This window comes from Nasonia vitripennis (genome assembly GCF_009193385.2).
Source record: "Nasonia vitripennis strain AsymCx chromosome 3 unlocalized genomic scaffold, Nvit_psr_1.1 chr3_random0004, whole genome shotgun sequence".
In the NCBI taxonomy this organism is placed as follows: Eukaryota; Metazoa; Arthropoda; class Insecta; order Hymenoptera; family Pteromalidae; genus Nasonia; species Nasonia vitripennis.
In genome coordinates this window covers 4087841-4102970 of record NW_022279623.1, presented here as the reverse complement: position 1 = coordinate 4102970, position 15130 = coordinate 4087841, and the positions used below count along the sequence as shown (strand labels likewise).

At 44.7% G+C, this 15130-nt stretch overlaps 1 protein-coding gene across 7 annotated transcripts in view; it reads left to right on the top strand.

The window, feature by feature from the left end:
- The window catches only part of LOC100116958 (paired box protein Pax-6), a 128476-nt gene that overhangs the window by 56988 nt on the left and 56358 nt on the right, over positions 1-15130 (top strand). For 2 of the 7 annotated variants that reach the window (XM_016983855.3, XM_016983854.3), the window contains exons 1-2: positions 10219-10690; positions 14706-14829. In XM_016983855.3, the coding sequence (XP_016839344.1) occupies positions 14817-14829 (13 nt within the window). In that variant the 5' untranslated portion in view covers positions 10219-10690; positions 14706-14816. Of the gene's footprint in view, positions 1-10217; positions 10691-14705; positions 14830-15130 lie in introns of those variants that run through there. The other 5 variants (XR_004226981.2, XM_001601268.6, XM_031925657.2 and 2 more) reach the window with 3 other exon arrangements.

Here is a 15130-nt window from a genome sequence, read left to right as displayed (position 1 = left end):
TATACGAGGCAGACAAAATCGTGCTTGTACAACAGTAACGCTAATTACCCCCACAGGGCACATAAATCAGTTCTCTCTCTCTCTCTCTCTTCTCTCTCTCTCTCTCTCTCTCTCTCTCTCTCCAAGACAAAAAAGTCACCACCCAAAACAGCGAAACCCGCGACAAGCGGCCACTTCGTCGAGATTTGCCCTCCGCATTTAGCGCTCGCGAGATTGTAAATTACGTCTCGGGAATACATACGGGCCCGGCGAAATTCATGCGATGATGACGCAGCGCCGCGCACACTCTCCTCTCCCTATCGTCATCGCGAGAGCCGCAACCTATAGTCTACAGTCGACGCTGCTGATGCTCTGGTCAAAGGTGGCAACAGTAATGGCCCGTGAGAGAGGATATCCTCTCGCGCGCATTTCGCCTAATATACTGTCGCAATGCGCTAAATGCTGACGCGCGACTCGAGGACGAGCGAGAGAGGGAGAGAGAGAGAGAGAGAGAGAGAGAGAGAGAGAGAGAGAGAGAGAGAGAGAGAGAGAGAGAACGGGCTATAAATTATTCGGGAAACGCGCGGGAATTACAACGGCGCGACGCGCTTTATTATTGCATGTATGTATGCATGAGTTGCAGAGTCGGTGTGAGAGGAGGGTTGGGGAGGACGATCGATGCGGCCTTTTAACGGCTCTCTGATGTGCCTGCGTCTCTGAGTCCTCTGCGAGCCGAGTTTTTTTGTTGCTAGGGACGAAGCTGCCTGGAAAAAGATAGCGATTAGTTGCGTTGTAATTCGCATAGAGAATTGTAAATGTATATACTTAAAGGAATGAGCAAAAAATTTTAAAATATTTTATAGTACTTCACTCGTGTGCAAATTTTTTGATATTCGCCGATAGCCCTTCTGAAGTACATGAATATTCATTGATGATTACAATAATCTTGATTGTCTTGTCTCGGGAAAATTAAAAAAAAATGTTATTTTTCTGTCTCGACTTTGGAATGATTTATTATTGTTTAAGTTCTGTCGTGGAGATAATGTTGAGATAATCTGAGTGTTGTTAATCGTTAAATAAGCGAAAGAAAATACAAGTGATATAACCGTTTGATTTTTCACCTCGAATAACGTACATCTGCCGACTTTTTATTTGCCAACTCGAAAAAAAAGATAAGGACTGTCCTTGTAGATTATGAGGAGTAGAATTAATGGCATGCAAATTTACAAGCGAAATGAGAACAAAATTTTTTCGTACTCCTCTCGATCGATTTTATTTCCGATAGTCTACTGTTTGTGAGCCTTTATATAGGACAGACTCTTAACGAGCTATTTAAACGTTTTGCGTGGTTTTATGGGAAACCGCAAAAGTGGCAGTGTTTTTCTTCCTTAGATGTTACAGTTATTTCTCTACTTTTAATGACATTACAATTTCTGATCGTTAGATAATAAGCTCATATTTAATTTTGCAATTAATAACAAATCTGCGAATATGTGGTCAAGCACCTTCATAATACCGTACACCCTATTGATAATTTATGTATTTATTCATTTAAACGCGGTGTATGTAGTATTATGTTATACAAATTGGTCGGTATAAACATTCTATTCTATTAAATTTCTTGGTAAGGAAACAAACCAGAAATCGATTCTTCTACCATTCTCGATCATTTCCATCCAGTATCCCTGTAACTCTAAAAACAAATAATATCATGCATGCAGTTATTTTAAAATTTGAACTCTCTCAAAGTATAGAATCCGCAATTCCACTCCGATGCTCTCCCTAAATATCCCTTATCCCAGCACTCTATACCTGGTATACACACTGTAATCGCCAACGCGAGCAGCTGTGTAGGTACTCGCGGAGGCCGCCTGTTGCATGTTTTCCCCGACTACACGCGGCTCTGCGACTCTGACGTCACGGCACATCGACGCTCGCAAAACTTTCGTATATACACGTACAAGCTCCTTCCCTCTCTCTCTCTCTCTCTCTCTCTCTCTCTCTCTCTCTCTCTCTCTCTCTCCCTCTCTCTCTCTCTCTCTCTCTCTTTCACGAGCCGCGTGCGTAGAGCGTCTAACAGGCGCAGAGCTCGCAGATAGCCGCAGCGATAGAGAGGGAGAGAGCGAGAGATACAGAGAGGAAAGGATCGCACTCAGGGGTGGCTTTAACCACGTGGGGACAGAGAGTTGCATCGCCATTGGAGGACGTCCTTAACAAAGGCGTGGTTAGCGCTTCCCCACCCAATAATAAACAAGCGCGATATCGCTCTCTCGCTGTTCTCTGTGCAGTGCGTTAATTTGTTTGATCTCTATGCTCTCTGTCTCCTTTCTTTCCCACCACGCGTATGTGTATAATAGTTTCCACCTCTCTCTCTCTCTCTCTCTCTCTTGAATCTTTTTCCTCTCTATACCTGTTTCGTTATCGCACGCGTATATCTATACGCGCATGTACGTGGGCGAGGATAGGATCTCTTTGGCTCATATCCCTCTCACCTGGCCGCGAGCTCGCGTTATAATACCTATATAGCGCAGTGCGAGAGAGCGCAGCTCTATCTGCTCCGCCGAGCGATTGAACTCTCCGAACCCGGTTTTTTTGGCTGATTGGATTGCCCGAGCTGCGGATTGACCGCTTTGACATGCTTCATTTTTCTCGCGAGCGAGAGGGATGGACGAATACAACAAAAAAAATACGACGGGTTTATTCAATTGCTGATGCTTCAAAGGATTTCCTCTCGTTCTGTTAGGCCTTTTTTTTGTTATTTTGATAATTATTTTGTTACGCTATATGGCGTTTGAAATGATTGGTTCGAAGACACGCTAGAATAGACAAAGGATTCGAGTTATGCATACGCGCGAGTTTTTTTTTTTAATTTCATACACATGTGGGTTATTCTTGTGGATGATAGAATAATTCATTTAAAGTATTGTCCGTGCGATTGGTATAGCGAGTTTGGTGCAGTTGTTTACTTTAAACATTGAATTGCCGTGGCTTACCAAACTTGGGTGTAACTACTTAAAAACAATATTAAGCTTATATCTATGTTTTCTTTGACGCGATTGAAGAATACACTGTGTAAAAAATAAATATATGCATATCGATAAAAGATTCAATGTCAAAAGAGTTAATAATCGTAAAATAAATTGAGGTTGAACAATGACTCGTTCGATAATATTTTGCATTTAAACCAATATATTGACAATTGCAGTTGTATTAAGATGCCGTAATTGGATACCATATCCAATTTGCATGTTTAAAATGAGAGATAATTTTCATCACTAGTGGTACTTAACTGAGATAGTAAAACGTATTCTCACCTGATGCAATCTGAGCGCGCACTGGAATTATTTCGTTGTATTTTCAAAAAAGCTCTCTTGATGGATCTTCGAAGTGTGACTGTGATTTTGCCCTAACCCCCGCTCCTTAAATACAGTATCCGCTGGTTTCTCAAAGGCGTCACGCGACGAGTGTATAAAATACCGTGACGTCCTGTACACACTGTATAATAGCAATAAGTCAAACCAAAAGCGTCACAGCGACCGGAAGCAGAAATTCCACTCGTGACACCGACAACTTTTCCTCCACGCATACTTAATCTAAAATATTTACAAATTTCATCTATTGTATACTCGCCAGTTTACGTGAATCGCGCGGGTGTAACCACACCGTCACGGCATGTATCGTATACAAGTACGTCATTTCTCCGATGATCACGAAACAAAAGACGTGACGCTTGCCCGTAGGGTGTCTGAGCAATTAGTACAAGGTTTGTTTGAGCAGCAACGTCAAACTTGTTTTTCTTAGCTCGGCTGCTGCTGCTGCCGCTGCTCAAGGATTATGTCGCGCAATATAGCGTTGCGAATTCGTGCGTAATAAACAAACACGAGGGCCCCGAGAAGAAAAGAGGCATAAGTGTGCTCAGGTGTTGGCCGACTACGTGACGCTTATGTGAATTCGATCTCTCCCTTCCACTCTTGGCTTGTGCGTGTGTTATACGTGTGTGTATCGGCGCACTTTTACTTTCGTACCGCGATGTCTAATTATTCCGAGACTCGAGATCCGCGCAGAGGAACTCGTGACGATGAGACACTCGAGTGGATCGGAGATCTGTTAAATCGTCCGTGACGGAATCGTGGAAGGGCAAGGTTTTCTTTTCTTAAAAATAGTGTGCCGGTGCAAGCCGGTTCTGTTTACGCGCTTGCACAAAAGGAGGCGTTTCTGTGCCAGTTTGACGGTTTTTTAACCTTCTCTCATTAATATTTATGTCAATGTCGAAGACGCTCCGCTTTTATCTCTCCTGTTGGTTTACAGAAATCTCGTCTTATTGTATGCCCACATACAGATGGTATAGAAATATGCTCTAACTTGTCTTTATTTTGGATTGAAAATTTTTTATCGGATTTTACACGTCGTTATATTGGCTATTAACTTTACATTGAGACAGGATTAATCATCATGTAATAACGTAGCATTTGTCTTGATCCAAAGAGTGAGATGGGATAACTTTGCATGTTGCACGTTGAAAATAAACAATCAAAAAATGTTAAGAAAATATGTTGTTTCTTATTTATTTACTATACGAAATTGTTATTTATTTTTTGCCTTTTCTTAACTAGGGTCGCATATTCTAATAACTACGGATAGTATATCTCACCCAAATTGCAAATAAAACACCGAAGATAAGTATCACCATTTCAAGATTATTGTTGGTAAAGATTTTTTCATTCATTCCCGAATTACATGAGCAATGCGTTTGTGAAAAATGAATGGAACTTACATTCGTTATACATTATTAATGCTCGAATATATGCATAGCATTAACACCATAGCAGTGGGGTCGATGACTTAAATCGAGCTCTAAAGATAAAAGTTAAGTAACTCGCGCATTCATCAAGATACGGCGTAGATAAAACTTTCGAAGCTAATGTTTTATTAGCGCTTTTACGTCAATACTAACTGATAACGGATCCAAGTACGCGTAGATTCTTTCAATGAATGCTAATTTTTTGAAAATCAACGTTAAATAAAAGAAAAAACGTAAATTCTTCGGTAAATTGCATTAGCGACGTAAATCGATTTTTCTGAATGAACGTGGAGAGCAGTTTTGTTTGTAGACCAATGCATAAATATGTAATACGTCAGTAGACATTGCGCATATAAACTTGGTAGGCGTAACCGCTGTCACACAATGATGTATTTAAGAAAGTTGCGTCGTATGTATAACTCACAATATACGTATTATTAAATTAGATTTAAATATGATAACAATATAGGCGTGTAAATTTTGTTATTGCTAAATTTTGTTTATGTTTAGTTTATGCATACGTGTTGACTGGTCTAGCTTGCTGCTTGGGCCACTAATTCTACCCGAGGCCTACACTGTAAAATGATTTTTCCCAACACGCGCATGAAATGGGCCTTCTTTCATGCCTAAAAGTAGCGTAGAAAATCGTCCATTCCAAGCGTGTTAGAAAAAGTTTGAACTCAAGCGGGGAGAAAATTATTCTCTCCCCTCTGTTATTACCCGTTTTTCAAATCTCTCAAATTTTTCAAATTTTTTACGCATGACTTGAAATGCACGATCTCCTACCCAACTTTCACGCATAAAAATAGTACATTACGATACGTGTGACTTAAATGATTCTTTTTTACACGGCGCAGTTATAGCACCCGAGCGTAGCGAGGGCGCTAAGCGCCGTGTAAAACTGAACCATTTAAGTCAAGAGTATCGTATAAAATTTTATAGCACAGACTGCTAAAGTCCGCTAGTCTCGCCTATTTGTGACTAAAGTAGTCCTTATTTGCACCGTAAGCTCGCTACGCTCGTGCGCTAGCCTCGCGGTGCAAAAAAGGACTACTTTAGTCACAGATAGGCGTGACTTAACAGCGGATTTTAGCCACACTGTGCTATAAAAGTCCCTTTCATGCCTTAGTTGGAAAAAAACACGGTGTGCAACACGGGAATAAAAGCTATGTCAGACTCGGGTAAGGTGTTTTCAGCACTCGTCTACGTCTCAGGCGCCCTCGACTCTGACTCGTGCTGAACACCTCACCCATGCTTGACATAGCTTATTTTATCCCCTTGTTGCACAATGTACTATTGTGAAATTACACAACTCTGAGTCTGAGAGACATTGAACTAGATGTAACCGCTTACATGGTAAAACAAAGCTGTTTTAAACCAGTGAACTCACTTATTACAAGACATTGACTATTATATAATTAGAAACTGACTATATAAGAATTTTTATAAAAAAAAAACCGGTTGACAAAAAATATTCGTAAGTTTTCCATTTGTAATCATTACTCAGTATGATTACAAATTGTGCTTTTATTAATTTTAAATTTTGTTTAATAAATCAGTGGTCCTGAAGAGGGAGGATAAGACCTCCGAAACGTCGACCTTTTAACAAATAATTGCTATTGGAGATTATCTACTACCTCCTTAATGTTTTGAACCAGCCCTTTTCCCATGATCCCTCAATCTCGCCGGCGTCTCTAACCAGCGCCGATAGGTGGCGCACAGGCACTTCCCTATCTTCCCTCATAATAATCTGCAAGCCTAGTGCATACATAGTGTCATCTCACCTACGTCAAAACTGCCTTAATTATCAGACCTGCTGTTATCGGACCGCTCACACTGTAACTGCCTGAGTTATTTTCTTGCAATAAACGCCTAAAAATATTTTAGCAGAATATATAAGTCGCATAAATCAAGCTTCATCACTTCGTTCAGCGGCTAAATGATGCATAATTTATTACGATTCGTACTAAATGCTAGCCGCGCATCTGCTTAACGGCGCGAGAACATCATGCATATAATATCCTTCCATCCCCTGACACATAAAACCCCAACAGTAGAAAGTATTTTGCGTATCGCATAATAAGGCTCGCTCGCGTACGCATAGCACAGTGTAACCGTATATGTAATATGCACTGTGTATTACACTCGCGCCTACATTGTGCTAAAACGTAATGACCAACGTGATGAATCTAGCGATCAGTGTACAGTTCATTTAACGAAAATATTCATACTACTCAGCTTGTGTTTTCGCTCGGTCGTATTTCGGGGCAACAAAACCCAATACCGATGAACGATTTTCATCAAAAAACACCATCTGCACCAAGACGTCAAAACTTCTAACAAGAATACCTAGTTAACCGGACGACGATTCATCCACCGGCATCAACCTCGTCGTCGTCGTCGGCCAGCATCACACTGCAGAAAGACTGCTCCGTTCGCTTATAGCTCAACGAGCGAGATAGAGAGAAAGAGCCTAGCGCGTTGGGGGAGCGAAACGGCGACTTGACCTTGGCTGGGTTCACGCGTAGCTGGGCTAACGCAAAATCGAAGCGCGTTATTTCCAGCGCCGTGGATCTCCCCCGTTTAAGCCCGTTTCACATTCGAGCTCTATAATGTACATCCCCTGCTGATGCTGTTTTGCCCCTTACTTATACTATATGTAGCCCTCGCGCCCGCGGCGCCTTCCTGTCACGAGCACGAGCCGCACTTTGATTCGCATCCGCTCTCGGGAAGCTTCTCTGCGCGAATTTTCGCGTGTTAAATGCGTTATATAATTATTATGCGAAAATCGGAGAATGTCTCGCATAAGGTACATATGGAAGTATACAAGATATTACACGAGAGGCAGCTAATAGTCGCGCGCGGAAGAGAAACTCGAGTCGAGCGAGCATACAAGTGACTTCTCGAGTATGCAACGAGCGCGAACGAGCGTTTTGTGAGCTCGCGCGTGGGTCAGGCACACTTGTATATACCTAACGCGACTGCACTCTTGGCCACGCATCCGCTGTTTGCGTCCGTCGACCAGCTCTTGGATTCTTCTTTCTACTCGCTTTGAGCTAAAACTGTTTTTTTCCTCTTCTATGTGGTCTATACTCGGAGTCGCGGTGTGTTTTGATGTGTCGATCTTCTGCAAGACAGCGAACAATCACGAGCAACGCCATAAGTTTCGTGTAGTTTGATCCTATATGTACATCATTGTATGTCTTGATTTATACCCTTTGTAAACGAGTTAACTTGCCAGAGAGCAGATTTCTTGCGCCCCTCGTGTGAAAGGCCCTTACTGCTTCTTGTCGAAGGGTGTGCGACGATAAGAAAGATACAAAGCGACGTTTATGGGGAACATTGAGCGTCGGCCTCCGAAGATTTGAGGAAAGGAAATTTTCTTTATCAGTCCGTCGTTTCGTTTAAAAATCGTCTTACACATACGCCATACGGACACTGTTTCATTCACAAACAATAACGATCGTGCTATTCATCCACTCGGTTATCATCCGGCAATCACGTGTCTCCGTACGTACACCACACATATCTGCAACAAAAATATTCCACAGTAGCGTATATACACGTCACAAGATATACAACACATAGCGTTGCAGTTTTCCAAACACCTTCGCTCCGTAATTTCATCCCCACCCGCGCACATATGATAAAAGCTCGTTCGATGTAATATTCGGAATGCGCACACGTCTCCCTCTTTGTCTATAAGTATAATACGTGCAGGCATATCGTATATACACAGCATCAGAGAGGGCATGCGAGGGGCGGGGGGTGAGTCTGCAGGCGCGGGCTCATCCTAGCGTGGATAACACCCGCAGTCCGGGGCGGGCGCACGCGTGACTAGATACACCGTTTTGCACAAAGGGGACAAACGCCAATTATATTTTAATATCCGAGAGGCGAGAGAGAGAGAGAGAGAGAGAGAGAGAGAGACAGAGAGAGAGAGAGAGAGAGAGAGAGAGAGAGAGAGAGAGAGAGGAGAACGGCCGGCTTTCGGCCCCCAGTGCGAAATTCCTCTGCGCGCGAGTTTTTCTTTCTCTTTCTTTTTCGTTCGCCGTCGCTCTCTCCCGTCGCCGGCACGGTCGCGAAAATCGACCCTCGTGTTTTTCTGTCTCGTTGTGCGCCCTCTTAACTTTCTCTCTCTTGCCTTATTTTTGCGCGCCGGGCCGCCTCTTTTAACTCTTCTCTCGCGTTTTCACGCTACTCGGCTCTTCTCGCTCCGGCTGCGCGCTGCGATGCTCCTTTTTTTGCGGCCGTCGACTGTTTTTCAGAGGGGATGTCCCTCTCGCTCCGAGTGCCCGAACTGCTCTGGTCATTTCGGTGTAACGAAATGAAAATATTTGTGCGGCTCTATACTCGGTCGTCTTTTTGAAGTAATATATTTTGGTCTTTGAAAACGATCATTATTCGCATATTGAGAATCGGAAGATTACAAAAAAGTAACATCACCTTGATAATAAGGGGGAGCTTATTTAATCGTCGCTTATCTATAAATAAGCGGCTATGACAGCAGTTGGACGCGATCGTCATATAATATCCATATAGCACAATAAATAGATTGCGCTAAAATAACATCCGCTCTGACGCAGTCTTCACTATTTTTTTTTTTTTACTGAATGAACTGTAAAAAATAGCTGCACGTGTGTATTTCTAATCCACTAGCGCATTATACACTGTAGAAGATCAATACTTGCGATAATTAAAAAAGACTCGCTTATTTTTATTCAGTAGTATCAGCACGTTTTTGTCTCGTTCTAGTAAGTTACGACGAACACGTGTAACTGTAGCACATCATTCGTAGTTTTCTAATCAAAACCGAGTGCATCAACGACTAGTTTGTCGCACCTCCAAGTCCAACTCCGAGAACCTGCAAAAATATCTCATGCATCCCCTACGGAGGTCCAGCGCGTTCTGCCGTCCGTTCTCGTCTCTTCCTCCCTCTTATAACTCATCGCGCAGCCCCTCGCGAAAGCCCCGAAAAACCCCTCCTTCGCCCTATCGAAAACAAAAAAAGCCACCCCCTGCAACCCCCCTTCGCACAGTGCATAGCTATCGCGCATGCGCCCGCCTCCTTTGGCGCCCTCCAATGTGCCTTCCGCCTGGCTGAGCAATCTCGCCCATTCAGAATCGATGCCGACAGGAGCGCAGAGCTCTCGGTCCGTCCTGCGCGTGGTGGGGCGACTCGCCTCCCCCATTGGCTCGCTCGGCTCCCCACTCCCGAGTCGGCGCTCGCTCGAACCTCCAATGCCGAGCGACCGGTGCTCCGTCTCTCTCAGCTGGCCTACCCCCGCCTGCCAACCCGCCTCTATTTCTCCGAGCGCGAGAGCTGCTATCGAAAGAGAGACGGAGACAGAGCGAGAGAGAGAGAGAGAGAGAGAGAGAGAGAGAGAGAGAGAGAGAGAGAGAGAGAGAGAAACGTAGCCCTGGCTCTGGCGCGAGTCTCAGGCCAACCCTTAGTCAAGTCGCTGCTGTCGATCTGCTTGCGTGTGCTCAGCAGCAGCAGCGCAAGTGTGTGTGTCGCATGTACAATCGACAGCCACGCGGCTCTTTCTCCACGGAGTCAGACAGTTTTGCCGCTTCGCGGCTCTGGCACCCCGAGAGCCGATCATGTTCGAGAAGTGAACTCCGCTTCTGCTCACGCACTGGACTATATACTCTAGTTATATATTTTCTTACGAGAGTGCAATCAAGTTGCAGTTCTGGGACAAGTGCAAATAATATTGTTAGAATTGGCGAGACTTTGAGAGCCGAGCGCGAGTGACACTGCTGCCGAGAAAGAGAGAGAGAGAGATAGAGAGAGCGGCTTTGTGCGGTGCGGTTCTTCGATTACGATCTCATTATCGGATTCTCGGCGAAGACGAGGAAGATTAACGAGGCGAGGAGCGCGCGAACGGCGCCCGTCGGCGGATCTTGGTGAGTAGCACACACTGCCCACGTGACTTCATCATATTGGCGTATACTTTTGCGCGAACGAATTGTTCAACTCCTTGTATTAAGTCTCTTAAAGCGATTCATTTTCTGTAAACAGTAACAGTTTTGTACACCTCTGATGTTTATTTCTGAGCAGTCAAACGCGAGCTGCAAAGTAGCGAAATTATTAGCCCGATTTATCATTCGCAAACGCGAAAAGGCGGCGTATAAAGAAGACCGCAGTCGTGCAGCGGAGGTGCGGAATTTATAAAGCGACAAAAAGAACCACTTCAAAGCCGAGTAAAAGAGCTTCATGTATACCTATATATTAAAGCGGCTGCGCGCACAGAGCGCGAATCCTCTCGGTGTATAAAAGCTCGACGAGGAGCCAGCTTGCGCGCAGCTTAACAAGTCGAATCGACTGAAATCAGATGAGGCGCACGGCAGCCAATCCGTACGCGATTTACTCTGTCAACTTTTTTTTTCTCTCTTCTCTCTTCTCTCTCCTTTCATCGCGAAAATCGAATTAGATCAAACGGTACCTCGCGTGGCGTACGTTGAATTTATTATCATCGCGAGTTAACAATGTGGCAAAAGCTTCTTTCATTGCACTCGATACAACGTGCTGTAAAACACAGTTTTCCGAGCACACAATCGCACGATGCTGCAACAGTGCTCGCGCGGGAGTGTGAGCCGGCGCTGATGTGCTGCGAACATTTTAATCCTCTTGCCGCGTGTATCATCCCTCGCGTGCGCGACAATCACCCCTTTCGCCGTGTCTCTTATTCCGATATTACGCTCTCGCGTGTAATTAGTCGTCTATAGGCTATGTATGTGTGTGTGTGTGGGTGTGTGTGTGTGTGTACTTGCGAGTGGTGAAAGCGCGCGCGAGAGTAGAGAGCGAGAACTCTGTTGAATAATCGGGCGCAAGTGCGCGTGCAGGACACCCCGCGGTGCGATGCCGACGACTCGGCGTATGGCGTATATAAAGGTGTATACTGTGTGTGTATCGTTTCTTTTTTCTTTCTTCTCATTGTAAATTCTGTATAGCGAGAGTCGACGACGAGGACTTTTATATTCGATGCCTTTCTGCAATATATTATGTTTATTCGTCCCTATTTGTTCGGTTTATAATTGTATGATTACGATTACTTGTTTTCTCCTGATAAAAAGCTCGCTAATCCCCGCAACGCGGCATAAAATTTTTCTTACACATACGCATGCAGCACACATAATTAGACATCTTAAGCGCCGACTCTCACAATATTACACATATACCTATATATAATATCGCCTCCGTCGTCGCCGGCACTCGAGCCTATAATTAATGCGCCGCGAGTTTTCCCTCAAAGCGAGAGAGGTGTAAAAAAATCCACAAAACTCACAGGTACAACACGTATACATACACGTACTTTCTCTTTCTCTCTCTCTCTCTCTCTCCCTCTCTCTCCTAATCGCGCGCCAACGCCTCCGCCGGCTTTGATGTCGCGTCGCGGGCGAATCAAACGCGGTAACTCTCGAGTAGCACACATATAGCTCTACGCGCGTGTGTGTGTGTGTATGTGCGGGGGTGTATAGGCACGAGTGAAGAGGCCGTGCGTTTGTTTTGTCGGGAAGGATTGAGACGATATAATTTTTTTTTCCAGTTGCAGCGGCGCTGCGCGACAAGCCCGCGGACTTTTCAAAGACTCATAAGGCGGCTGCCGTCGGGAATTAATCGATGAGATATGTGTGTATAGCTATAGGTACAACGACTTATATGAAAATATGCGCAAGTTCGCGCTTATCAATAACATACAATCCGGGTAAAAATATAACGTTCGACTCGACGCTCGAAATCGTATAACACGCAATAAATGCCTGAACGCTCTCGTTTCAGCTCAATTAGCCGTCCGCAAACTCTCGGCTCGAATTACTCATACGTTATAAGTCTGCAGCTCGTCCTTTTCGATTTACCTCTCCTCGTTTCCTCGCGCGCTCGACTACGGAATATATCAAACAAAAAAGACCGATCGCGAGAGAAATCTCCGTCCGAAGATCGAAGATATATACAAGTTCTGCGCGAGTTGCATAAGGCGAGCGAACGGGGGAAAGATCGACGACGTCGAGCGGTTAATCGGACCGCGACGCGATTCGAATCGACTTTGGCTCGCGGAGAGTTATGAGCGTCGTCAGCGCAAAAGAGAGGATATATAGCGGCGTATGCGCTCGTTGCTTTTATAATAAATCCACATTATAACGAGAGACTGACTGACGTCTGCGGAATTTCCGCGCTGGAATTTCGAATGTTGTATACCTGTATTATGTATTTGTATCGCGATTATTTAATATATCGCTGCGACTAATCGAGCGTGCTCACGAAAATGTGTCTAATAATTTGTTTGCGGCTTTATTATGTAGGTATAAAAAACGAAGAGAAAGAGAGAAGGAGGCAGAATGAGTTAAATCGACAGCTTGGTGTCTTGTAAACACACAAGCCGTCGAGATCCTGTTTGCACTCAGTCGGGCATAATCCGAGATAATCCCTCTCGCGTTGCGCAATATGCGTCGGCGGCGGTATGCCAGTCGTCTTTGACTTGAAAGATAACCCAACGATCAGCGGTTCTTCATTTCTAAATATAAAGATGCAGAAGAACGCATCATCGTCTCGCGTCTCAAAAAGCAGCGACATCTCCCGTACATAACAAGCCGTACACGCTAGTTTCTTCCGTCACCCCCATATACAACGTATATACATCAGTACAGTCGCGGCTAGGCGCGCAGGCACTAATTATTGCACTTAGCGCGCTTCCACCCACGTCCGGTGTAGAGTTTACCCTTCCTTCCTCTCGCTAAATCCTTCCTACGTACGAGCGCGTGCTGCACTAATTTTCTACGCTCCCCTCGATTGCCTCCTATATGTTGTGCACTTGTATGCGTGCGTGAGTTTTTTCTCCTCTTTTTTCAGACGTGTCTGTAACGCGTTTCGAGAGGGGCGTTACGACGAGTGTTGCGGATCTTCGCGGGTAATTGCGACACTCGATAACGTGACGATCTTCCTGGAGTGTTGCGTGCGGTAGTTTTTTTTTTGTTTTGTTATATTTTCGAGGGTGTCGTTGAGCTGATGATGTTTTCGTTAATTAGCTGTTACGTCACATTTTGGGAGAAAAGGATTATTATTGTTATCAGAACGATTTATAATTATGATATACGCTCTACCTTGACGGAGCAGACACATCACGCGAAATGCACCAACTCACTCTCCTGTCGCCGATCAAACACGACTTCCTCACATCCGTAAACGATGATACGTATACTTATTAAAAATATGCCCGTCGCGGAATGCAAACACAATAATATTAATCTGCGTAAGAGGTGTACACACACACACACATAGTCATTCGTATAGCGGCCCATAATAATTGTGCGCGAAATAAAAATGGTGCGTGATATGCGTTAATATACATTGTATTATACGTATGGAACAAAGCGCGAGAGCGCACGAAGCCGACAGCTGTGCCGCGATTGACACAGGTGCGCCCGCGAGCGCGATGACGCGGTGGCACGAGATTTTTCCGAAAAAAGTCAGAGCGAATCATCGACGACTGCTGAGTTTTTCCAGAGTCGCCGAGAGCGAAGCGCGTTTCGATCGATCTTGTGGATCTTGTCGTTTGCGAGTTCGCAAGAGTATAATCCGCGGGTCGGCGCAGGTTCCTCTCGAGCTTTCTCTATTGTATACGTGTGTGCGATGATTATTACAGTGTGTATCTAGTGCGCGAATTCGGGATTCGTTCGTCGATCGACGAAGTTGGCCGAGCATTATTTCTCAGGTACCTATATAGCCCACAAGTAATTATACTGAGTGTACCAGCGAAAAATAAGAATGTTTGGTCAGACACTCTAGCTTATCTCTTCCTGACGTATAAATTATGACGAAGCGGGCGAACAAACCGTCTGTGATCTCGGCACAAACAGTGGAATATTTTTCGGAGCAATAATAAAGGAGGATAGAAGTTGACGCCTATTTCGATTGTTTCAGTGACCAGAGGTGTAGAAAGGCCCGAAGATTTTGCCGTCGCAGCAGCTCGGCGCTGCGGTCGCTCCATGGCCGGGCGCCACCGGCCTCCTGGCCTCCGTCACCGCTGACGACATGGCACACAAGGGTGAGTTTTATGCACCTCTTTCTAGCTCCAAATGTCTCCCTATTCACAGCCACGATCCTTACTTTTTTTAAATTAAAAATTAAATTACTATTCTTACTGGCTGCTGCAATATCGTGTATTAAAAATCCCTCTGTCGTTATTCGTCGATTACGCTCGGAGTGAAGTTAAGGTTCGTCCTGAGAGAGAGAGAGAGAGAGAGAGAGAGAGAGAGAGAGAGAGAGAGAGCGTAAACACAGTGCGAGAGCTTTTCCAGAGGAAGAAATTCCGCGGGAACGAGAAAAGTTTTCGAAATGGACGACGC